The 27413-nt window shown below is 34.6% G+C and overlaps 2 protein-coding genes across 7 annotated transcripts in view; one reads left to right on the top strand and one right to left on the bottom strand.

Annotated features, from left to right (window-relative positions):
• The window catches only part of LOC135833205 (neural cell adhesion molecule 1-like), a 623372-nt gene that overhangs the window by 466187 nt on the left and 129772 nt on the right, over positions 1-27413 (bottom strand). The gene's annotated exons all lie outside the window — the stretch shown is intronic.
• On the top strand, positions 16878-22030 carry LOC135833183 (uncharacterized). 4 transcript variants are annotated; one of them, XM_065346854.1, is made up of 4 exons: positions 16878-17004; positions 20568-20998; positions 21086-21275; positions 21462-22030. In XM_065346854.1, the coding sequence occupies exons 2-4, from the start codon at positions 20590-20592 to the stop codon at positions 21925-21927; spliced, it is 1065 nt and encodes a 354-aa protein (XP_065202926.1). In that variant the 5' UTR covers positions 16878-17004; positions 20568-20589; the 3' UTR covers positions 21928-22030. The 4 variants fall into 4 exon arrangements, with proteins under 4 accessions (XP_065202926.1, XP_065202927.1, XP_065202925.1 ...); XM_065346855.1 differs by lacking the exon at positions 16878-17004 and adding an exon at positions 17021-17305; XM_065346853.1 differs by lacking the exon at positions 16878-17004 and adding an exon at positions 17021-17316.

Here is a 27413-nt window from a genome sequence, read left to right as displayed (position 1 = left end):
AAAAATAAAGAAGGTTATGTGGCAGAAGATTGTGGAGGAGATTTCGAAGGTGATTGGTAAAAATGTAGACGCAGCTTCTGTTAAAAACAGGTGGTTTATCATCAACAAACCGTACAAAGATGCAAAAGATAATAATCGAAAAACTGGTCGCGCCCCAAAAAGAGCAAAATTTCAGGCGTAAGTGAACAATTTAATATTTTAAATTCAATTTCAACTGATAGGTAGCTCTGTTTTATATGATAGGTATGAACGTTTTACCTGATAGGCAGTAATGTGTAATTCTTATTATTTTATTTGCAGTGAACTCGACAAAGCAACGGCCAAAAAAAAACAATAAACCCAATAGCCATCTCCGGTCGTTCAGGATTGACAATAACCCCATCACCTGCTGTATCAAGTACTTTGAGTAGTTACAGTACTACAAGTATGTAGTTTAAGTACTACAAGTAGCAGTTCAAGTTTTTCTACCACTCCTATACCGCCTTCTGCTACAGTATTTACTGATGATGATAGCAAGTATGAATACCTATCAAGAAAATTTGTAGATTTATTCATTCAAGTAGGTGTATTTGTGCACATAAATTTTTTTTCTTTGCAGTGCAGCCGATGATCCTGGTATCCCTGGTGAACAGTAACCAACACCTGTTACTAGTACTACTAAAAAAGAAAAAAAACGTGCTCCATCCGGGACTGTAGTAATGCAGGATTTGGTCGAGAAAGTTTCTCACATCTCTGATAAAAATGATGAACGTTATGAAGAGCAGAAAGCTATGGAGGCGGACAAGTTGACGGCATATAAAAGAGACATCGCACATGCCCAGAAGTACTGGGAAATGAATTTCGAATTTGAAAAAAAAGCATTGGAAATGCGTTTTCGTGTTGAATTAAAGCGTAAAAATGTCTCGATTTCTCAATCAAATAGCAGCGACGAAAATTTATTCGAATTAAATTTTTTGTTGATGTGCTGATGTATGTGATAGGCTAATTCTGTTACTATTAGGATTAAGCATGTTCTGTGATTTATCACTCAATATTTATTTGCATATCATAACAAAAAAATTGAGATAAAATAGTAACTTATTTCAATTATTTAGAATAGGTACTCAAATTACCTACATTTTTGTTGTTTGATACTGTTAGAATTAATTTATTCTGTGATTTATCACAAATATTTATTTACATAGCATTAAGAAAAATAAGTAAAAAGATACCTAATGTGTATTTGAACAAATTGATTAATATATTTATTCAAAAATTATTTTCAAAAAATTATAACTAAGGCTTTTTTATAATGACCGTAATTTTTCACTTTTTTTCACGACAAAATTTCAAAATGCTTTCTTATGGAAAAGTAAATACTTACTTACTTTGCAGAAAAAAAGCACTTTGAAATTTGGCCTTGGAAAAAAAACGAGAAATTTTAGGGTCATTATAAAAAGTCCTATAGTAAAATTTTAGTGAAAATAAAAATGTACCTACTCATTTTAACAACTTAACCAAAGCCAACCTAACATTACACACTTATTCAACATTATTAACAAAGTATTCAATAACTGACAAGATAACATGTTTGGTTTGAGTTTGAAATGCAATGTAAACAAAACAAAACGAAAACAGCCAACAATTTTTCAATCATTTTGAACTGCTATTCGCTGATTGGCTATAAGTTGAAAAGACGTTTTTTTTTACTCAGATGCCTACAGCTGAAAAAAGGCATCAATTTTAACAGTTTATTTGCATTTGCAACTGTCAAAAATTCGATTTGAGTACGCTGGAGAAAGTATAAAATCTATTTAAAAAGAGAACACACAACACTTTTCACAGTAATTTTGGTCGAATTCTTCAAATTCGCTTTTTTATAGGAATTGAACAGTCCTCAATATTCAATCACATCTATCTCAGCAATAATTCATCGTGCACAAAAAATGATGAGAACTTTTCTATTACAAAATTTTATGTCTTAAGCCTGGTACACATGATCCAATATATTTGACAAACTCGATTTGTCAAATAAAATTGAATTTAATCAAACATATTTGGTTGTGTGGACGCTCTGATGATGTCTTTCTCAAATTTTTAACGTTTTATTGATCGGAGACACCATAGACACCAACTCTGAAAATAATTCTGAAAATATAAATAATTTCCATTTTCAGAATTGGTGTCATCGATCAACAAAACGTTGAAAATTTGAAAAAAAAAACTTAGATTATCAGAGCGTTTACATGATCTAATATATTTGACTTTCCATGCAACCAAATATATTTGATTAAATTCAATTTGATTTGACAAATCGAGTTTGTCAAATATATTGGATCATGTGTACCACGCTTTACAAAACAGTCCGTTTTAACTGATAAGAAAATCAAAAACTGTCGGCCATTTGCAATTAGCAACCATGCTACTATCTATTTGTTACGGCTTGAACGCTTTTATGTCTATGTTTTATGAGGAACCATTGTAAATTAAAATGAGTTTACCACACATGATAGTTGAATTGGAAAACGAGATAAGAATTTACCAGTACGCAAAAGCGCATCTACGTTGACACTCTGGCCGCCCTGGAAGAAGCACCATTCAACTCATACATAGAATTTGTTGCTAAATTAACGGGGCGGTGCGATGTGGGAACAGGTTCATGTGAAATGGAAGGTAAATTTTATAAGAGCTGTGGAAAAAAAATTTTTCGTTTTCTAAAGGTGATTGATGCGAGGGAAGAATTGGACAAAGTACTCAATGAAATCCAATTTTACACAGCCAGAATTCCTACTCCCGCAGCGTTCAAAATAACAAAGAAGGAGAATCCAAACACAGGGTTCATTCGGCTGAAAAAACAACTTTTTAAAAACTATTTCTCTCTAGGAGTTGTATTTTCAGAGAAAAACATGAAAACTCGACTTTCAGTAAGTTATTTAGGTAGGTATTCCCTGCAGTTTAAAAAAAGTACCCCCTGTTAGGATTTTTTTTCGGTCAAAATGACTAAATTGACTGGGCTAAAAGAAATTTCGGGAAGAGCTGTCAACAGGATTGTTCCTTATTGGGTTATTGGTGTGGTGTACTTGGTTGGGTAATCGTATAAAGGCTGGTACACACGATCCAATATATTTGACAAACCGATAAAATTTATCAAAATATATTTGGTTGCATGGAAAGTCAAATATATAAGATCATGTAAACGCTCTGATAATCTAAGTTTTTTTTTCAAATTTTCAACGTTTTGTTGATCGATGACACCAATTCTGAAAATAGAAATTATTTATATTTTCAGAATTATTTTCAGAGTTGTGTCTATGGTGTCTCCGATCAACAAAACGCTAAAAATTTGAGAAAGACATCATCAGAGCGTCCACACAACCGAGTATGTTTGATTAAATTCAATTTGATTTGACAAATCGAGTTTGTCAAATATATTGGATCATGTGTACGCTCCTTTAGGCCGAAGCCACCTTTGGCCTGCTCAAACCCCAAAACTAGAGGTGCCCTCGTGAGACTGAGAACGAAGGAGGGCCCCCAGGGTGGGTAAAACGATTAATCCCCCCAACAGAGCCTATGATATTTCCTCCAGCTTTTTTGACTTACTCATTCAGCATAAGTGACATTTCACTGATCCAAAATTAATCGACCATCTGTTCTAAAAATGTTACTCTCGCTTAGGAGAAATTTACAAAAAAATGTTGAGCAGAATCCATAAATATTTCAACTCAAGTCGAGTTGATCAAATTGTGAAATTATTTTTCCCGACTCGGTCCTTCAGGTACACCTTGTATCTTTCGAAATACATACATTTTACTCCTAAAAATAAGAAACAAGGTTCCACCATTTCAAACACTCTACTAAAACCCAATTCGACCAAACTGAAAAATCTCAAGTAAAATGAATTCGAGTATTTAAGAGTACGTCGATTCTCACCCCTCATCTCACCCTCACTTCCACACGCACAATAAACGCTCTACGACGAATAGCTGTCATAACGTAATCAATCACTTTTCTGCCGATAATAATCGCCTCCTGGTCGGGTGCGACGAAGAGGAGAACGAGGAAACACGAGCACTGGCAGCGTCGTCGTCGTTTAAGCATAAAGTACCACCAGTACGAATACCAACAACAAACCCAAGCATCATCGCACATCGTCGAAGGCGACGATGTAAAAAATACCTTTTTTCACGCCTTTCTGCTAAGATTAATAATTAATTAGATTTAGAAAAGCGGCATCCCGCGCCCGCAATGTTCCCGGAGCTGGGATGGCGGTTTATTGGCGTTGAATGTATAGCTCTCGGGCGACGACGACGACGTTGAAAGAGCAAGAGTTAAGACGTGAGCGAAGGGGGCGAGAGGTAAAACAATATATCCTTTTTCAGTTTACGTGTAATGGTATTTGCCCAACTAAGGGAAATTGTACGAGCCTCCTGCCGAGTCGATAATGAAATATATACCTAATGAAGGCGCGTATATAGCCTACCTCTACACGATGAAAGGAATTAATTAATGTACATTGACAACAGAAAGCAACCGAACTAAGTTCATCAACAAGCGACCCAATGAGAGAGAAAGAGACACACTGAGAGGTACAAACACCCTACCCCCTCCTCCAAAGACGTACGCACGCTCCCACAACTTTCAAATACATAGTTCGCTCTTGCCGCGTGTCTTCGTGTATACATAATGGTTTTGTACAAACACCCTTCCTCGTGCCCGATCCACATACTATAAACCACCCTATTGATATCGTTAACCAAACCATAGAGGTCCGCGTACCTATATCTTGATAAAGATTTACAAATTCTTCTCGAGTAAATATTATTACGCTTTTATGCAAACTCATACCAGATCACACAAAGCCGAACAAGAGGGGAGAAAGGGGGGAACCATCGGACCCCTATGTAGTAATTTTTTCAACCCCGAGTCCAGATTACGTGTAGGTGGTAATTGAAGATGATGATGGAGCTGGTGGTAGACCTATTGGAGATTGCTTCGTCATGCCGAATAAACACTTCCACCAACTTGGGGGATGATGCGATGCTTTCTTCCTCGCACCATAACTACGTCGTAATTCGAAGAATCGACCCCTCCTTGCCCCCCTCCTCGTATCCTTTCTGGTATCATAACCGTGTAGTCACGCAGACTGTTGTGTTTTTTTGGCCAGCACCTCCCTTCTATTGACGAGAAAGCGTCGAAAAATGATTTATATCTCTTTGGCCTCTTTTTCAAAGGGTGCATCAGGGTAGAATTTTCGATTAGACATTTTTTTTTTCGCTTTTTGTCTAAACCGAAGCTGTGATTAAATAAAGAAAATATTCATAAAGGGTGAAAAAAAATTCACAAAATGACGTAGAAAAGAACGAGACCCTGAAAACTTTCAAAATTGGAAAATATGAGCTAAAAGAAAAGATGTTAATCAGTCGATAGAAATTTCATACGTATGTACGATTTATAATAGAAATAGTCGAAATAGATATAGGATACCATAAAGATATTAATACGTACGTGACTGTCCAGACAACGAGAAAGAAAAATAGCTGGTGTGAAATTTATCGCACAACGAACCCGAGTTAATAGCGCGACTGGTACGTAGTAATTTGGAAATTACAAGTTAACCAGCTCATTTCCGCCTAACAATGCTCGTGCAACAAAAGAAAATTTGGAAAATCACCAATTTCGTTTAAGGCCCGTGTAGCTCGGTTATAGTACGATATACGGGTGGTAAAGGAGTCGATGTCGAATCGGCGTGTTTCATTTGTACGGTTCATACTGCACAAGCACGGGCAGACAGAGCAGCAGATTTGATAAACTATAAGTAATTTGGCGTATATAAATGTGCAGTGTGGGATGGTTTTGGTGATATTTTACGCGGATTTTTCCCCCTTAAGTATTCTTTCCTCCGTGGGGATATTACGAAGTTTGGTGAGGGGATTTCGAGGAATACCAGCAGCATATTTGAGCGAGTGAGAAATTTTTTCAACATGTGAGACGACCTTTCCGCAATTCACGAAAGAAAAAGCATTTTTTTTTTGAGTAAGTAACTGTTTTCCATTTTTGTGGAATGATTCCTTAATGTCGTAGTAAAATTGAATTTACTATAAATAGTTGAAGAATTATTTCTAAAACAAATCTTCTTTTATTTTTGCAGAAAGCACTACTGTGTGTTGTAGAATGATCCCCAGACACAGGTGGATTATTCTACAACACTGTAATAACCATTATCACACTGTTGAAAGGATAAAATCACACTGTAATGATCAGGAAAGAGATTGGCGCGATTCTGTGATCGAAATTTTGGATTCTATGAGACCTAAAACATCAACACCACGTCAAAGAAGAAAAAAAGTCAATGTAAGACCTGGTAAATCAGTTTCTCTCAGAGATTTTGAAAACGAATAATCTGAGGAAGACGCAGATGATCCGTCGTCTTGTTCATGACTATCTTCCGCCATGACCTGATCAATTTTTCTTTACTCATATATGTATTTGTGATATATTTACAAAATATACACCTTACAAGATACACACAGAAAGTACAATTGAATTATACTTTCCTTTTTTGCCACTGTTAAGAATTTTATTCGAAGAAGACTCTTTATTTTGTGATTTCAATTGTATTATCTTCATAATGACGTTCAATTATAAAATTGTTTTATTTTTTGAATAAAATTATTCAAAGGTGTAATTTATTGCTTTTTTAGTGTAAAAAATGTCAACATTGCGAGTTAGGGCAGCTGCCCAGGTCCTCATGGAGGACCACGTTGTAAGTAATATTCCGGATAAACCTCCGGACCCCCCCACGCCGGGTCCCTCAGGCTCAAATGAGCAACCTATGAGGCCAAATAGTCTCCCTCTTAACACAAACAGTGATGTAAGTGATATTTATAGGTACCTACCTCAGAAAAGAGTAGGAATTGAAAAAAGAGTTGGTGAATTATGATGATTGACGATTTTTTTAGTTACATTTGTGTCCGACTTCAATTCTGATGCATTTCAAGTCGAATTTAGACTGAAAAAAAAACCATGTCCGACTTCGTCCCATACAGGGAAAAGGGGGTATAAAGTCGGACAACCTTAAAACAAAAATAAAAAATTCTCAGTGTCCCCGAAAAATTTTAAAAAAAATGATTTCTGCGGCCAAAATAATTATAGCTCTGGAGCATGAGCTGTGAACCACCATTCCAAAATAATTCTATAAGCCGCTAGTTCCGGAAAATTTAATAAAATCGTGCGACTTCACCCCACTCTACAGTAGTAAGTAAATTTCATTTTTTTTATTTTTTTGTTTCAGATGGAAAATTGTGAGACGGAAGGCGAGGTAGAACCATTCCGCTCTACATTTTTATTTCTACCCTGCTGAAAATTGTTCAACTTATCGGTTTTGTTTTCAGCCATCGATCAACAAATCGCCGATGAAGAAGTAGAAATATTAGGGTCCATAGGACGTGGTACATGCGAACAAGAAAAATTGAGGTATTCACGTCAACGATCAGGCGTTTGGCGTTATATGGAACTCAATGCTGATTCAACAGAAGTCACGTGCACCAAGTGCCCTACAGTTTTGAAGTACTCTGGATCTACATCGAGGTGATTTTGGTGGAGAATAATATACCGAAAGGAGCAACAATCAATGGCAATTCTTACCAAAACACTTACAGAGACTCCTTGCTCCGAAAGTGCTTTCTTACAGGACAATGTGAAGCCTCATACCGCTCTTCAAACCGTCCAGCTGATCGAAAGTTTCAAATGAGAGGTATTTCCACACCACCCCCCCCCTACTCACCTGACCGCGCACCAAGCGACTACCATCTATTTCCGTTACTGGAAAGACTTTTGCAAAGGGAAAAATTCAGCACGAATGACGAGCTTCAAAACACGATCTCACAGTATACTTCAGAAACTAGCCCTCATCGTTTTACGCAGAAGGTATTTCAAAGTTGCAAACCAGGTACGAAAAGTGCTTCCAGCGGAGATGATGATTATGTAGAAAAATTAAAAAACTCAAAATCTAAATACGAGTAAATTTGCAAAAAAAATTTGCGTAAGTATGTCAATTATTTCTCGTTTTATAGCAAAACAAGCATTACTTTTGGAACCCCCCTCGTAATTGGGCTTTCGGACTTGTAAGGGAACAGGATACCATCACCAATTATCATCTCACTGGAAAGCAAATTCTCATCAAAACGCATTGTATGTACTTGAACGAATAAAACTATTACGGTTTTTGTCATTTTTCTCGAAAAAGAACAAGTCGAGGCGAATTTTTATGCATACGTGAATTGAAGGTATTAAAATTTCCTATCGATTGGAGCACAGTTTTGTGAATTTCACACAATGATGGAGATTTCATTAAGATTTTCATTTCTGGATTTTTGTGTACGTCAAGTTTGAATAAAAATTACCTGAAATTTCAAGTGAAACCATTGATGTAATAATAATAACGTAAAATATTCAGCCATATTAAAGGGAATAAATATTCTGAATATTTTAAATCAATAAAAGATCTACAGTTTCGCTCGAAATTCAGAGCAATTTTCATCTAATGTGAGCGTACACTGGATCCAATAGGGGGAATGTTAGGTAAAACTTTCATCATTACACGAAATATATAAAATTTTACGCCAATCGATACAAAATTTCTATTATTTCAATTCACGTCTCTATAAAAATTCACCCAAGCTCATTTTTATTCGCAAAAAATGAAAAAAAAATGATCTCATTTAATTTGATCAGAATGCGTTTCGATAAGAATATGCCCTCCAGTGAGATAAGCTGTAGTGCGGGTCGTCGATTTTTCCTTCAAGTCCAAAAGCCCAATTGAGTACGTGGTCAAAAATTTTGAGTGAGGATCAATGTTTAAAAATACGAAAAATTGATCTTTATTACCTATAAAAGAAACACATTCAAAATGAAAAAGTACGTAACATTACTACATAAATTAAAAACGGAATAAAAATAATGAGTATTTAAATCACAGAAAATAGGTAAATATAATATAGGTTTGGAAATGACCTAAGTTACGCAGTCTTCAATAATGTGCTAATTTCAATTCCTTCTTTAGAAATAACTTTTTTTGCACACTTCAACGATTAACTTTTTCGCCGTATTTGGATCCAATTTGGCGAATTTGTTTGATATCACACCATCAGAGAAACAGTCGTCATATAAATACAAAATACACAATACACATATTCAGTAAGTAAACGTTATTTATACCTATTACTATGAGATATATTGTTCAATTTGTGATAAGTTTTAATTTGTGTTATTATGTAGAAAGATGTCTTTCAGTTTTCTTCAAAATATTCTTCATTTTGAATTTTATTATTCACCATTTGGTTTTTCTCAGTAGTTTTTGGTTGATTTTTCTCTTCGCAGATATTTATTGTAGGGCTATACTTACCTATGATCAAAGTTCAAAACTGCAATTTAAATGATAAAACTATCAAAACGTATTCAAACACGAGTATTTTTTTGTTGAAAATTAAGTTATGTCATTCATTTTACCATCTTAGAACCTCAGTGAACTCAAATCCTAAAAGCAATTCTTAAATTTTTTGAAAATTCTTTGAAAAGTAATTTCAATCTTTTCCACGAAATATAATTTTTCTGAGAAAAAAGAACCAGTGTGAATAATCTCATGAATGCAACTATCATCACATCAACAAAGTACTAGTTTTGAGCCATTCTGGAGCTTCCAGTGATTTTTCAATTTCATTTAGAAACATCAAAATGACTTCGAAGGCACCAAAATCTAACTTTAAAAGAAGGTAATCGAGAAATTACAAGAGTGCCATTTCCAAAGAGAATTTTTGACCAAATTGTAAATCTCAGACAAGTGAAAAAATCATTACAGTGTATTGCCAGTTTTCTAGTCGAGAGGTTATGAACACACATCGGCCAATATCTCTACAAATACTTTCAGTTAAAGATCTTACTCTTTAATTTTTTCTGCAATTTCCTACAAATTGGTCGAGAATTCCTTTTCAAAATACCTCTCGTGGAAACCGTGAAAAGAAGATTTGATGAGTAAGAAAAAAAAATGCTGAAGTTCCTGGAATTCATTTTTGACCTCTCCAGAGCGATTTGAAAGTTCTGGAAAACATTGAAAAATCTCTGGAGGCTCCAGAATGACCCAAAACTAATAGTTTTTGATTTGCGGAACTGAATCGAAGGAATTAATGATATTGGTTTGCTTTGCTCACGTCAGGAAAATTCATATTTCATGGAAAAATATTAAAAATAGGTACTTAGATACGTTAAAAACTTTTTTTTTTTCAATTTTTCAAGTTTACAAAAATTTACTAAAAATCAAAAAATCAACTTTAGGAATTGAAATTTTGATTCCGAGGGTTTCGGAACATGCTCGTTCAATTTATCTTGATTTTATTTGATTTTATTCAAATCGGAGAGCACCAGTTCAGAACATTCATCGTTATTTTTTAGCTCCAGCACAGCTTTTGGTTCAAAAGTTTCTCTGCAGGCGGTCCTCGAGTTATCAGAATTTTTATTCAGTTTGGGCTGGCAGTCGGTTATGACTAGTAGACTTTCACAAGACAGCTTAGAAGTAATTTTTCACTTGAAATATTCATGAGACTTTTTCAAATTGTACCATGTACCATTATTACTTAGAAAAAAACGTTTCAATTTTGTTAGATTACGTCATCATAGCAAATAATAAAATTTCCTCACCCAAGAACCAACGAAGAGTTGGTTATGTTGATGTTGGTAAAGAAACTTTGCAAAATCGAATACCACCACATAAATATGGCAACATAACCCCGAGGAGGAGAGCACTACTCGTAGACCGAGGATGGTGATATTTTTCACAATAAAGATAGATACCTAAATTGACGAATACGTTAATGAAGTACAGCCTATAAGTAAGGTACACGGTATACAGCATACGAAAAAGTAAGAGACCGAAATAGGAGCCAGAGACGCAGCCACAATAAGCTAGAAAGAGACACCGACCAAAAACAACGCGTATATATAGCTTAACGAAAGAAGGAAAATATCGGTAACGAGGTGTAGAGATCCGTATACGAGACACGACCGACGACGATGGCATAAGAAAAAAATAAATATTACCTCGAAGCGATTCGCATTAATGCGAGAAAATATGCTTAAATTTGTTTCATCATTTGTATTAGCGAAAATGGCGCTATCGTGCGAAATATTCTTCCACAACGAGGAGCAAACGAATCAGCACACAGCGTACCGAAAGAGAAGAACCCTTCTATATCGCCGAACAAGACGAACACGAAAAAAAAGGGGGGACTAGGTATACCTAAATTGAAAATTTTCAACGTTATTGAAAATTTCGAATAAAAGCGAATTTATATCGATGTCGACGAGGTGGGCTAATTTGGAAATATTTCTTCTTTTCATACGCTTCTAGGTATAGGTAGGTATCTTTCGCAAGAGAGGACTTTATAATCTACCCCTATACATTTCATAAGAAGACGCGTAAGTACGAGTATTAAAAGAAACCGTCGTCGTGTCGAGTCCAAAATGCGATACGATTTTTAATTCAAAACCGATACAGTGGAAAAAAGACCATACTGCTTTATATGGATAGCCTTATCCAAGAAGGTAATTTGTTTTCAAGATGAAGCTACATTATACGAGATTATTGATAAAATAAATAAAGACTCGATTAATGCGATCATTCAAAAAAAAGACGATAAAATGTATCAAAGAAAAGAAGAGGCGAGAGGAAAAACATCAATTAATTTATTAGCGTAAAAATAATGAATCGGTTTGTCCACACCGCCGTACCGTACGGTTCTATTCATCCCTCATGACCCCCTTCGGCTCACCTCCAAAAACGACGATGAACTATATAATAGTGTGATTTTAAACATCACCAAGGCTGACGTCAAAATTAATAGCGGCGCTGTTATAATTGCCACTCGGTCTAATAAATGAATGGGGATTTTCGTTAATAGAGGTTCTTAATTTATGTGACAGTGGGCTTATCCTTTGTTTACGAGGGGGGCTGCGGCGACCCTGCTAGCGGCGAGGGGTGGTACTGGTGCTGGTTTTAATGTTAAGACGAATATATACGTACTATATACAGTACCATATACTATGTAGTAGAGAGAGAGAGTATACTATAAGGGTTGCATCGCGTGTTCAACTTGGAAAATTGTGTAGCCTCAACTCGGAAATGAAGTACACACTTTTTGGTTATTTATTACGTTTCGCGTAAGTGTGTATTCTCTCTTTACGCTTTATTTTTAGCGGAGAGCCGGCGCGATACCGACGTGGAATTTCATTTAAATTGCAATTACCCGCCATGACCGTACCGCGATAGATAACCGAGAGCGGAACGGTTTCGGTATTTTTGGGCCAGTTTTGGAAAATTCTATCGAACAATTTCAGTCAATTTTCAAAGCAGTGGATTTTATAGGAAATTTTTGAAGCAGACGTACATATATTACATATGAGATTCATGAGTAGATAGGGATAGCTTCTAGTCTCAAGTCTGCTTCAGAAATTTCCTATAAAATCTACTGCTTTGAAAATTGACTAAAAATGTTCGATCCAAAACTGTCCCAAAAATACTGAAACCGTTCAGCTCACGGTTATCTATTACGGTACGGTCAGGCTATTAATATAATTTTTTACGACTAATAATTCTACCTATATTTTTTTCAGAGTGACCTATCTTCAATAGAGCCCCTCATGGAGGCGTTTAACCTCGAACTTGACAATACATACGATGCATCCGGAAAAGTTGAAAAAATTTAGATGTACATAACATAATTTATTTTATGCAGAAAATTAATCTCACTTAAGTACTGAAAAAAATGAGGTAAATAGGTAAGTTTTTTTTCTCTCAACAGGATGGTGCTCACTTCAAAGGGTTTTAGTTCGATCTGAGTTAAACAATGACCGAGTGGTAAAACTTTTAATGTGAGTTTACTTTTCGGTTTGAAAGAGAGAGAAACAGCTTCCCTCAAATCGAAGTAAAATTTCTTTCTCAAAATTAGACTTGAAATATCTACCTCAAATGACACATGTTTTGAGAAAGTTTTCAGATTGAACCTAATAGGAGTTTCTACACCAAATGATCTGCAATCAATTTTCACTTTCAAGTCCTGTTTTTGTACTACTTATGCAATTTTTCCTACTTATGAAACACCTTGATCTCATTTTAGTTTCTTTTGTAAAAAAAAAACCTCGAGAAAAATGATAGAATTTGATCAATTTTAAGAGAACACGAAAATCGAAATTTTCCCATGAAATTTTGTATATCCAATACTTTGTATGATGAATAATTAATGCATACCTAGCCTGTTATTAATTATTGCAGGACCTTCAACCTTCATTTTCCAGTCCTTTGAGTGAATCAGGATCCAGGAGCTATAGTTGTCCTCTTTGTTCCCACCTTTGAATCCCTCTCACTCTCCCCATTTTGAATTTTTCCATATCACCTGAAAAGGCCAAAACTTGATAATACCAGTATCAATTTTTCCGGGATCAAGTTGAAGAGTAGGTGATATCAAGCGTTTTCCCGAACGAAGACTCAAACACAGTAAACAGATGGGTGATTATACCAAGACCAAAAAATTATATGTATCGAGGTCCGATGATCCTTGAGAGTCTGAATGGTCCAACTATTTTTCCGGCTTCATGAGATACTCGTAGGTATTACCGCGGACATTGAGGAGGCCTTTTTACAGATGGAACTTTATGACGTACCTAATCCAATTTTCTTTCATCAAGTAAGTGATCATTTTTATTCAATTCCAAAGTTTACTTTCCAGTGTAAGTTGGGATAATTGGACTTCTCTAATGCAAGTTCGGAAAAAAAATATCGGATTTTTGAGTTTGATGAGTTCATAAAATGTTTTTTTCACTAAAATCTCTAGTATTTTCAGCTTCGTTGTGAACGATGTATGTTCTTCCTTTCCTAAAATACATATAAGTAGGTACATTTTTTTTTTTTTTACTTTCCGATCAGCGCGCAGCGATGTAAGGGAAGTATTGTAATCGACCGGTTTTTCGATTTCGAGTTTTTTTCGGAATTACACGTTTTAAGGTCCAAAAAGACTTTTGAGACTATTTTGAGCGTGATGTTCCGTGTGTGTGTATGTATGTATGTGCATATGTATATTGTATGTGCACAAAAGTTTGTGAACACGATTGCAGACGCCCTAATTGAGATATTACGTTGAAACTTGCACCTGATAACAGGTCCCATTGAAGGATGTCATAATAAGCTTTTCAGCTTCGTATGTAAAATCAGAAAAAAATTACGAGCATTTTGACGCGAAAACTCATGGCGTTCCCTATTCAATGGTACGTCAGTGACGTCACAGAAAACCAGTTGTTATCCTTAGCGCAGTGAACGCGAGGGCGCGCTCCAGATGTTAAGAAAAAGGTGAACCTTTTTCATGTATACAACGAATAAGTGTGCATAAACGGCTAGGTTTTTGTGCCAAGTGCTTCCCAACGTTCGGAAAGTTTTGTGATGCTTGCATCACGGTTTATTTTTTTTTTGAAAAAGCCTTGAACACCCTGGAATAATTTGTTTCCATAACTTGCTACTTGGCCAAAAATTCAGGCTGATTTTTTTCATCTTTTTTCAATTTTAAAATCTTTTAGAAAATCTAAAACAAATTTCTACGTTTTTTTTTTCAAACCCGTTCTAAAGTAATTTTTAAAAAATATCAGTCCAGTTCATTTTTTTAATCCAAAAATTCGACTTGTGGATCATTCCACGTCAATTGGACCAAGAAGTGGAAGGGGGGTTCGGCGATTCTTTTGAAATTTTTCCTGTGGAAAGACCTTTTGAAGGGATGACCAATGGCGCAAATCGCAGCCCCCTAGCCCATTTTTAGAGGCAACCAGGGGTTGTCAAAGTTTTCAGTGAACCTAAAATATCATCCATTTCAGCAGTGGCTTACTCGATAACCGCGATACCTACCAAAATGGAACATTTTCCCATAGTTAGGGGTTTTGAAAAGCTTTTTGGTGATATCATAAAAATCAGTGTTACCATTTTTTTTGTACAAAATATTAGCTCAAAAAGTTTCGAAACGTAGTTTTCATATCGTTCCGACTCTCAAAATTCTGAAAAAAATATATTATGGACAACTTTTCATGCTGAACAACATATTAAAAAATTGGGATGGTACCATGTTGTGGAGTTGATTTTAAAAAATTTAAAGTTTGCGAAAAAATGCGATTTTTAGATTTAAAACATGGAAAAAAGTTTTGATAGGTGAAGTTGACTCATTTGACCTCTATTTTTACGTATCTGTTGAAAAAGTTGAAGAAACCGTTTCACTCGATGAAATTAACTCCTCACAAGAAAATCAAAATTCGAAAAGATTCAAAAAATGAACAATTTCAATTTTTTTGTTGTGAGTGTAATTTTTATCAACTTTTTCATGAAATACGTCGGAAAGAGGTCAAAATAAGACAACTGAATAAATTTAAACTTTTTTTAATGTTTGAAATTGAAAATGGAATTTTTCCGAATTTTGATTTTTTTATATGATGAGTTCATTTCTCACCGAGTGAAAGGGTTTTTTCAAACGTTCACTCAAAACTTTGACACCTGACGTGGAATGATCCTTGTACAATTAAGATATAGGTATGTACATATAGGTATTCGTGAGAGCATGTGATTCAAATTTCGTAAACTTCCAAATTCTAAAGTAGGTACGAATACCTTTGCAGCTGCTATTTTGCTTCACCATCCATTTCAATTTCCCCAAAATCTCCAATTACCGGCTAACTGATATCTTCTTCTAGAACACTCTTCAAATGATAATAACCTCTAAATGCTGCGTATCAATAATAAACATAATAAATCTCACTGCCATGAGAGAATTCCACCAATTCAACGACTAGAACGAAATGAATTTTCACTGACCATCGAAAAAATAAGCTAATAATTCGATTTAACATAATTGGTGTGAAAATCCCAACATCTTAAGATTAGGCTCTGTACCTCTACCTGTTGACTCGGTACAAAATTGATTAAAATAACTCGATTATTTTATCGCTACAATTGGTATCTAATTTTAAGATCGCTTCCGCTGGTAGCTCAAAAGGATATCGAATGCCCTTAACCCTAAACTGGGTAAGGCCGGTTGCTACCTAGAAGGCAAAATTTGCTGTAAATCGCACATTCGGCAAGCATTCGTGTCACAAATTGCAATAAACATTAATTTACTCATTTTTCATTTCATGACACCGATTAGTAGGCTATTATGAATCAGAATAAGCTTTCTGAGGCATTTGATATTATTTCAAGATGAACAAGCATTGTTGGAACTACATATGTGGAAAAGAACATGTTGAAATAAAATACATTTTCATCTAAGTATGTATACAGAAAATAAAAATAATAATAATAATGAAAGAAAAACAAGGCACGAGACTTTCAAAAATATATTATTGCTTTTGAAAAAATCTTTGTGATGGAGAGCATTATTTTTGAAATTTTGAAAACTCGTGTCACAATTCGACGCTAATCTTCTTTAAAATTTTGAAAAATATGATTATCAATTTCATTTTTTGACACATACGTCATACATTTCTCTTAACATGATTTGCTTAAGCCAGTAAGTTACCTCAAAAAGATTATTTGGCGAACTTTTGAGAGCATTTAAATTTCATCTGCTTGTCAAGCAAATTTTGCATTCTAGAAGGCAATAACCCTGCAATTCCAATTTTCTCCGTAAGTTTGTCTCGTTGATCAAAGGGTTAAAATCACAGTTCATAACTGCACAAAAGATACATAGAGGTATATTTACAATACATAGTATATCGCTTTCGCCCGCTTCTACAGGCGCTGCTGACTTTTATGATAAATTAAAACGCGTTCCATGACATAAATATTAATTGAAGGCCAATTTCATGCTATTTTATTCTATTCCATCGACTAGATGCGAACGATTTATTTAATTTTTGTTTAGATTTATCTTTTCAGTTAGTTGTAAATTGTCGTATAATTATATAGGTACTCGCGCGGTATCGGCTGCTGCGACAAACGTTGCCAGTGTGAGTGGTCCAATTCTCGTAATCAGCACCATTAAATTTACCAATCAATCAATCGATCATTTAGTCACTGATTTTTATCGTTTGCACTTTGTTTATTCTACTTTAGTTTTATTCGGTTCTGGTGTCACGATGGTGTCTGTCGATCTCGCAGCTAAACAACTGATGAAATACACTTTTCATCACGTGGTGAAGAATCGTTTCGTATAGTGAATTTGTTTATTCGCGTTGTGTTGAGTGTATTTCGTATATGGATCTGTGGAACTGCGAGATCTATGGATTTCCAAGAGCTGGCGCTTACATGGTAACTGTATGGTAATCTATTTGCTATACATTCGTACTTGTTATTTTTTTCAAAAGATGCTCCGGTTGCTTCTTTATAATGAGAATGAGATCGCACATGGCTTTAATAAACACCTGATACCTATGTAGCATGAAACTGTGATTAGACGTGCTCGAGTATTTGCTTTGCTTCTTTGTAGAATTACACGTGATCAGAATCGTGTAAGTGGGTTCGTTTAATACGTAAAAACTAATACACGTTATTGGCACCTCTGCTAATGATCAGTCTATCTCATAAATTGATTGAAATATCGAACGAGTAAATTATATAGTTTATTTCATTAGCTTATTGTATTGTATACCTGCAGTACCAGTATGTGGTTTGTGTAGTATGTTTACGTATGGGACCGGCTCTTTACACGCGACAGACAATGTCACATACCGTAAACAATAAACTGTTATTTAACCTAGAGAATATTTATTGGGCGAAAAAGGATAGTTTCAAAAAGGTGTACGAGTCCTAGTTCAATTGAAAACAGGAAGGGTAATTAATTCGGCGTTAAAAATATTTTACGCTCGATTGACTGGCTGTACAGTGAAGCTTATTGTTCATTGAACTAATCTACAGTACTGCACCATATTGTCATTATAAATCGAACACGCTGCTGGTAATCTACATTTTAAATTGGAACCTTGTGCCTTATATATTCACGCAGCAAAAGTAGTAATAATGATTATGCACTTTTTCTTTCTTATTTTCACTAAAGAAATTGAACTCGTAGTCGTAGGTGCCTTCGCCTTCCGTAGACGTATTTGGTAGTTTTTTTTTTTTTTATTGCCATTATGGGTGAAAAAGTTGCTAGAATATTCTTGAATTTGAGTAGGTCATTCCAAAGTGTCTATACCTATTCAGTTGATCTCTTACCCACCCCCTCAAAAAATCGAGTATCAAAAATTTTAGACCAAACAACAGGGTGTCTTAAAAATCTCAATTCTGCAAGATCTCAATTTCTCTCAACCTTTTTCTTCTCGTGAAAATGTTTAAAAAGAGAAAGTTTGAAAAACTAGTGAACGAGAAAAATATAATTCCCAGAGGGAAACATCTTCTAACCATTTTGCATTTCACATCGCTGTGTTCTTTTGTGAGATAAGTTCGAATCTGCTGTACAGGGTGTCTGGTGAGTGGATGTCAAAACTTCAGATTTGGATATAACCGGATACAACTTGAAAAATTTTTTGAAATTTGAGGGGCAACCGTGCTTTGAAAAAAAATGAGAAAAAACGTATTTTTGACCTTTGGAATGGGTAGTTCTTTGGAAAATAAACAAATTTTTACATTATGAATTTTTGCCTGACTTAGAAATTGAAGGGACAGGAAACATTTCAAAAGAAAAAATTGAGAAAAATGTGTTTTTGACCTAAGGAATGGATAGTAGGTACCTACTTTGGAAAATTAACAAAATTTGTCATTATATATTTTTTACCAACTTTGAAATTCATAATGACAAAATTTGTTTATTTTCCAAAGTACTGCCAATTCCTAAGGTTAAAAATACGTTTTTCTCAAATTAAAAAAAAAATGATGTTTCTAGCCCCTTCAATTTCAAAGTTAGGCTAAAATTCCTAATGCCAAAATGTGTCAATTTTTCAAAGTAATACCCATTCCCAGGTCTTCGTCAATCCTCTATGCTCCCCCTCCAGCATATGTTGATGCGCTGCAGCTTTATTAATTTGTAAGTGAGCGTTTTTTTTCGTACGATGGTTTTCATTTTATTATCCTCAAAGTACGAGTATTAAAATAATCCAAAATATCAAAAACTAAAGATATCCCAGCAAAATACAATGTGGTAAAAATAATATAAAGTAAGTAGTCTAAAATCATGAAACCAATGGTACGAATGAGCACGCAAACTACTGAAAATTCCTCAAAATTGACGAAATTTTCGCAAATCAAGGTAACTTGGCCACAATTGTTTGAAACATCGTTAAATTTCATGAAAAATCTCGAAATTCGACAAGAAGCTGAACATAATTCGAAATTCGTGAACGATGAATTCATGAATCAGATCAGGAGAGCTTTTTCAAAGAACTGTCATGAGAAATAAAAATAGAATGCCTTTTTCCAAGAAATCCAAAAAATCTAAAATTATTTTGGTTCAAGTTGGTGTTTCTATTCTCAAGATAGTTCGAGTAAGGGTACTTGGATGGGTTTTCCGAGGTGGAGTCTAATCGAGAAAAAATATTGAAGGAATTGAAGAATGAAAATTTCCGATCTTTGATATCGATTTTTCGTTTTAACCTGGAAAACTCCAATAATTTACGTTGTTTTTGTATAATAAAACAAGCCATCGGCTAATTGCTGATTGCAAGGGAGTTTTTGCATTTGCTTTCACCATATTGGTTGATAGTTTCATTGGTTGCGAAGCTCGCTGTTATATTTCAACTCAAAGTTGATTTTTCATTTCTTGACCTTTTTTATACGAGTAATTTATAAAGTAGAATAGTACATACCTTACCCAGTACATATTTTCATTAAAATGAATAAATTTCTCGTAAATTAGAACATTCAACTAACAACTTTTGATCGCATAATCAACATGATCTCACCTTAGACATTTAGTATCAATAATTTGAAAATTTGATTTTTCTGATTTTTCAGTTCCACTTCTCGTTAACAGAAATAAGTATGCCTGATTTTAAAAAAATTGAATTCAAAAAATAATTTGTCGATCTGCAGGAAAACTATGCAGTGTTTTCTCTTGGATTTTGATTTTTTTCGAAGGACCGGAGGGGATGCATTTTTTTTAGCCTAAAACTCACCTGTTCATTTGATTTCAAAATTCATGATCATTATTCATCATAATTTGCGTGCTTGACATTTCATTTTTGGGAATTTTTCGCATTTCTTTTCTGAAAGTACATATAACTTTTGTTTGGTTGTAAAGTAGCTTGCTTGCGGAAATGTCTTACATCATTCGTCGATAATTTGATACGTGGAGTGGGCTATTTTGGAGCTATCTTGCATTTAATGGATTACGCCAACTGTCTTTGTAGGTTTATTCTAAAAAAAAAAAAAACTGGTCAAAATGCTCAGAATTTAAAGCACATTCTTCTGAAACTCGTTTTTTTAACCTTGAATTCACCATCCATTTCAATTTATGTATTCCCAAGTGGTAAAAAAATTGCCAAATGCGTCGGAATAAAAGGGCTCCATGAAGACTATACAAGTAGAAGGTGTCAACCTAACATTCCTGATCTGACATTTATTTCATTAAATATTGCAGATCTAAACCGAGACCATTGAGAATGGGAACAGCTAAAATCGCGAATACTCTGAATAAAACATTACATTTAACTGGTATCGGTCTAGCTGTGCAAGCTTTCTATATAAATCTAACATTAGATTCGGCTCTGGGAGGCGAATACGTAGACTTACGACCAGCAGGACCTCCACTAATCAACCCTGCCAGTATCTGGGATTTGAACGGTGTACCGGTTAGATTGGGATACGGACAACCAGCAGCATACGGACAAGGAGGATACGCTCAAGGAGGATATAACCAGGGAGGATATGGAAGAGATGTTCGACGTCTTGGAACAGGAGGGGCAATAGCAGGGAATAATTATGATACGAATGGGTACCGGGATGCAAATGGATATTACCACGATAATTCCGGTCTGAGAAATGGATACGATGTTGGGAAAACTTATGGCGGTACGTAGGTATTGAACATGTACCTACCTATGATATTGTACGAAAAATAAGGAAGGATATTTGAGCTAAAAAATTATGATGGTTTAGGTGGCCGTGACTATGGTGTCACCAGTGTCCAGGGTAACGCTTATGGCGATGTGAATGGAAGAAATAAAGGACATCAGGTGGCTGGCTTCAGTACATCATATCAAAAAAATGAAAGTGGCAATAAGTCAACGTATTACGATGATGGTCTTGGTCATGGTGGAGCTGTACAGTATGGTCTTCGTGATCAAAGGTAATATAAAAATTTTTATTCAAGTTCATATTTTTGAAAATTCATTTTGGTAGTAAAAATTATAATGCAATCATTACAAATTCAAAACAAAAAAAAATTTCTCCCATCATTAATTCATCGCAAGAGCCCCTAAAATTGTAATGCATGCATCAAAAACCTACATAAATCTCTCCATACTTTGTACAGATATCGTGATGGCGCCGGAAACGCTTACGGAGGAGGAGTTCACGATTCTTCGCTGAAATTGAACGCCTTAGGAAACCAAGGCCAATACGGTGGTGCAGGAGGGTACAGAACTACAGATAATCGAGGTGCAACTTTAGGGGGCACCGATATCTACGGTGGTGGAGCCCGAGCTGGAGCTGGAGTCAATGGTGGAGTCTATCAACCAGTGCTTTCAAGACCATTATATGTCTCTCAACCTGTCCCTGTAGCTCAACCAATACCTGTTGCTCAACCAATACCTGTCGCTCAACCGATCCCTGTAGCTCATCCGTATTCAGTCGGTCAACCTATTCCTTTAGCTTCACAGGCTATTGCACTGCCACCACCAGCTCCTTTACCAGCTGCCAGAGGGTCTTCGGCTCCTTATGTGATACCTACACCTAATAAATTGTATGTTGATAGACCTAATGTAGCAGTTGCTGGATAAGAATACTGAATCAGTAGCTTTTTAATAAGTTGTTTTAGAAAATTCGAGTAGTAAATTTTGTTGCGTTTTGGCTTATTAAATTGATTAAATATTTTGTACAAAATACGTGTAAATATTTTTTGAAAAAATTGAGCAGTCTGGTCGGATTGCCTCACCAAGCTCTCTGACCACTCACAAGGTCAAAAATGAATTTTGACCGTTGGTTTCGAAAAATGCAATTTGCCTCTTCAAATTGAAAGATAGGCAACACCTTCATCTAACATTTGTTAGGTTGTAGGTATTGGGTTATATCCAAATCTGAAGTTTTGCTGACCTCTCAATGGTTGCCTCAACGATTGTAAAAATTATTTAAATGACGCACCTGTGGTCTCAAAATCGATATTTTAACAGGTTTTCTCACGTAAGTAGAGGTACAGGTAAGTATATACCAAAACAAGATCCAATAATTTCGTACCAGTTCTCATAATTTTTTGGCACATCAAAAGAAAATTTGAAAGTTACTTAACTCTACATATTGAAATGCATCACATCAAGTGATACCTTATACCTTCCACCATACTCTCTGTTCGCGAACATTAGTCAAGTTGAATTTCACTTCAGGTTCAGAACTTGACATTTCAACATTAACTTCGTCAACTACACAAATCCCCAGTGATTCGGTGACGATTCACCATTCGAGCCAAAAGATATCTCACCAACATGCGCATGATTAATATAAATAAAAACTCCAGTTGACCCAAACATTGGGAACATTTTTTAAAAATTACAAATTTAAAATGAGCGTCGAGTTATCTAAAAGTGAGCAAATGTCATTGGATAAACTCAGCTTTCCAAGAGATTTTTTTTAAACAAAATTCTCAGTAAGATCTAAAAATTGAAACTAAAACAAAACCTAAGACTTTTTTCATATTTTTATTTTCCGAGTTGAGGATATGAATATTTAAACCTAACCTAATACGTACACATAATAAGGTATATTTTTCAAATTTTCCATGTTGAGGAAGTAAGGAAATTTAAACGTAACTCAACACTGAGATAGAAAATTGAAACTAAAACTAATAGTATATTTTTTAATTTCCAGAAAATTTCTCAAGCATAGAAAAAAGTAGTAGGTAACTTTTAATTTCTTAGAGAAAATTTCTCAAGCATAGAAAAAAACAAGTAGGTAACTTTTAATTTCTTCAATTTGAAAAATAAATTCATTTTAAGAATATCCAACTGGATTTTTTTCAAACTAGGTAGGTATGTATTTCAAGTTCCCATGAAATAAAAATGGAGTCGTCTGTTCCATGGCCACAGCGCTAACTGGCAAATCGTAAAATGTCATCACCTTGTAAGGCAGCTGTGGTTTTCTCTTGCAAGAACCAAGAAGGGGGCTATGAATAAATTTTAATTTCATAAAATAGCGATGAAACAAATAATGGCTTAATAAATTGATTAAATATTTTGTATAAAACACGTGTAAATATTTTTTCAAAAACTAAGCAGTCTGGTCGGATTGTCTCATCGAGCTCTGCCCACTCCCAAGGTCAAAAATGAATATTGACCGTTGGTTTCGAAAAATGCAATTTGCCTCTTCAAATTTAAAGATAGGTAACTATAACATTTGTTTAGTTGCATTGGATTGTATCCAAATCTGAAGTTTTGCTGACCTCCCAATGGTCGCCTCAATAACTGTAAAAATTAATTAAATAATGCACCTACGTTTTCAAAATCGATATTTTAACAGGTTTTTTCACGTAAGTAGAGGTACAGGTAAGTACATATATACCAAAACAAGATCCAATAATTTCGTACAAGTTCTCATAATTTTTTGGCACATCAGAAGAAAATTTGAAAGTTACTTAACTCTACATATTGAAATGCATCACATCAAGAGTGATACTTTACCTTTTACCATACTCTCTGCTCGAGAACATTAGTCAGGTTGAATTTCACTTCAGGTTCAGAACTTGACATTTTAACAATAACTTCGTCAACTCCACGAATCCACAGTGATTCGGTGACGATTCACCATTCGAGACAAAAGATATCTCACCAACATGTACAACGCATGATTATCAAATAAAAACTCCGGTTGATCCACACGTTGGAAAATTTTTTCATAAATTAAAAATTTAAAATAAGCGTCGAGTTATCTAAAAGTGAGCAAATGTCATTGGATAAACTCAGCTTTCCAAGAGATTTTTTTAAGCAAAATTCTCGGTGAGATCTAAAAATTGAAACTAAAACTAAGCCAAAGACTTTTTTCATTTTATTTTCCGAGTTGAGGATATGAATATTTAAACCTAACCTAATACGTATAATAATGTATATTTTTCAAATTTTCCATGTTGAGGAAGTAAGGAAATTTCAACGTAACTCAACCGAGATAGACAATTGAAACTAAAACTAATGTTAAATTTTTTTGATTTTCAGAAAATTTCTCAAGCATAGAAAAATAGTAGTAAGTAACTTTTAATTTTTTCAATTTGAAAACTAAATTTATTTAAAAAATATCTAACTGGATTTTCTCAAACTATGTATGTATTTCAAGTTCCCATGAAATAAAACTGGAGTCGGTAAAACGTCATCACTGTGTACGGCAGCTGAGGTTTTCTCTAGCAAAAACCAAGAAGGGGGTATGAATAAATTTTAATTTCATAAAATAGGTACCGATGAAAAAAATAATTACAGAAATGAACAGTACACATACCTACGTCTAAAAATGAACAAATGTTATTATCAATTTTTTTCCAACTCTAAAATTTTTCAAGTAGGTATACCTGTGGAAGTTTGAAATTAACAGTTCAATACTTTTGTAAATTTACCAACTTTCAAGCTCTCAAATCTTTTTAAAATTCCGAGTTAGAAAATAAAAATGGATCGTTACAAACTTTGTTAATTTTTAGACGTATTCGTACTATTCATTAGTACCGCAATATTTTTTTCATTGCTATGTTTTGAAATTAAACTCATTCATATTTTAGCCCCTTCAATAAAGTCATAACATAATATGTGATTTTCTTCAGTTTTCGATATTCTACCTACTCCCAAGGTCAAAAATGAATGTCGACTGTCAGTTTCAAAGAACGCAATTTGCCCCTTCAAATTTAGATGCCTGCAGAACCTACAGCATATTGATAGAATCGAATGTATCGATGCTAAAAAAAACATTGAAGAATGGTGCAGTCCAAGGAGACACGAATTTGAAAAAATCCGAAGTTTTGCTGGCCACTCACTGGACACCTTGTACCCATTGAACATTCAGTCAATTCGTTAAAATTTGATCGAACCACGTAAAAATAGTAGGTAAGTATGAGTTTTTATCAATTGATTATTTTTGAATGGGATTTACTCATTTCCCACTTCACATTGGTCTTTTTCAATTTGCTACCGCAAACATTTTGGCTCTAAAAGCATAATCTAGCTGAATGCTCTTCACTCAAATTTTGAGTTCAGCCATGTCAATATTTCTTTTCTTTTTTACTCAGTGTTCAAAAAATTTCGACAACATATTGTCTCAACACGAGCATTAAACACTCGAGAGGAATTATTCAAAACACAATGAATCTTTTCTCACGCGCAGTGATAATTAGATTAAATTTATGTCTTTATTCGTGTCCTGTTCTTGGTAAACATGTAAGTACAGGTAATAAAAACGATATAAAAAAAATAATGTATGTACAAGTAGACACATCGTCGTAGAGAAAACTTGTTATTTCGTAAGTACATACCTCTACCTATACTCGCAAAGATTCGCAGCTTTTCTAAAATCTTGTTGATAAACATTCAACAGGTATTTTACCTTGACATTTAAGTCGAAGCTACCTTGAGAACCACGAGAAGAACAATTTTCTCGTTCTTTTTTTTTTCGTAATGTTGGTCAACCACGAATGAAAATTTGTAAAATACGTTCGCTCGTAAAATAATTACCTACCTACAATGTAATTGGAAAAAACATATCCTGATTTAACGTAACAGTTGCGTTCATTTTCTCGAAATCGTCTGCTTGACTCATTCGCTGCTGTATAGGAAATTTATCATCTCCCATGTGTATTTTTTAAAACCCGAATTCGTGGAAAAAATTAATTTATTATTAAAATAATTATATTCTGTTCTAAGTTGATTTGCCTGTTTGAAAATTCTACATTGACTGTTGATGGTAGGTATACAAAAAGGTGTAAATCCTATTAAGTTCATTTACCTAGCTAACTTTTTGAAACACTTTTATCATAACAATACACTGTTTGTAATTTTAGGTAGGTAGTACTGTTAAATGTGTCATATCTCGTCGAACACGGATTTTTCCCTCTTTAACCTACATGCATAATTTGCCACTGCAAAATGTCATATTCAATTTTTCAAATGATTCATTGGACATTAACGGTTCATTTATTACATCGTAAACTACTAATAACTAAGCGCGAATTTATATTGTCAAAAAAACACACTTCTTATCATTATTCCATGAATTTACGAGTGTGCAGAAAAGCTCGCACATTTTTACGCTATATTTCTAGTAATTTTCTTAGTCATTGCGGTAAATACCAGCAGGCTATTGTCTGGTTACAATGATACCCCGCTGTGTACAACGAGATGTACATCACTTGGATCAAAATTTTGTTTGATGGATTTTCTACGGACTCATATTTTTTGAAGGTGTGAGTTCGTGAGTAACGTTGAAGGTAGAAATAATGTACTTGGTTAGGTAATAAGCGGAATCAATATAGCGTAAAAACCGTTCGTAAAAAGGAATTCATTCTTCTGACGAATTCAACTCAGCGTAACACATTTTAGATGGTGATTTGGAATATAGATAACTTTAACTAGCAAAAATGAAATTATTGTAGAGTAGGTAAGCATAGAACAGAGCCGGCGAAGTAAATTTTTCCGATGTGTCGCAAAAAAATTACATATGAGAAGCGTAGCCAAGACCCCCCCCACCCCCAACAATTAGCGTAACTGGACCTTCCAGTAGGGTGTACCAGTTTTTCATGTGTGAAAAGAAGGAGAAGGGTTCAAATTTTTAAAATTTGCAGTTCGACATTTCTTTATTCATTTTTTGTGAACATTTTGACTTATGTACTGGGGGGGGGGGTGTCACGTCATTTTGCCAAAATTTGAACGAGGTGTGTTAAAAAAATTTGAAAAGCTAATGAATCTGTTCAGAAAAAATGCGAGGGCTAAAGCTATCAAAAACTTGGAAGTTTCAAGAAGCAAAACAGCTGTAATTTTGATTTGAAAAGTCAGTTTTCCACTACTGGCATCTTTAAATGTCTAAAATAAAAAATAATACTTTCCAAGCACAATTATGAAGAATTTGAGAAATAGAAAATATTAATTTAGCCCGAGCGAAACGAGGGCAAAAGCTTTTGAAAAAAATGAGAATTTCAAGGATAGATCGGTGATTTTGACGGAAAAATAACAATTTTGCTACCAAATTGACGGTTTGTTTTTCAATTTCTGCGACACACCAGAAATCTGATGTGTCGCACTTTGCGACA

Source organism: Planococcus citri, chromosome 1 (genome assembly GCF_950023065.1).
Source record: "Planococcus citri chromosome 1, ihPlaCitr1.1, whole genome shotgun sequence".
Taxonomy (NCBI): domain Eukaryota; kingdom Metazoa; phylum Arthropoda; class Insecta; order Hemiptera; family Pseudococcidae; genus Planococcus; species Planococcus citri.
The sequence above is the reverse complement of the archived record's forward strand: the minus strand, read 5'-3'. Positions and strand labels throughout refer to the sequence as shown.

What these genes read in the sequence shown, in the direction of transcription:
- LOC135833183 (XM_065346854.1), top strand. Translation starts at nt 20,590, where the DNA reads ATGGGAACAGCTAAAATCGCGAATACTCTGAATAAAACATTACATTTA. An exon ending in TGTTGGGAAAACTTATGGCG is followed by an intron (nt 20,999 to 21,085) that starts GTACGTAGGTAT and finishes ATGATGGTTTAG; the next exon opens with GTGGCCGTGACTATGGTGTC. An exon ending in TATGGTCTTCGTGATCAAAG is followed by an intron (nt 21,276 to 21,461) that starts GTAATATAAAAA and finishes TACTTTGTACAG; the next exon opens with ATATCGTGATGGCGCCGGAA.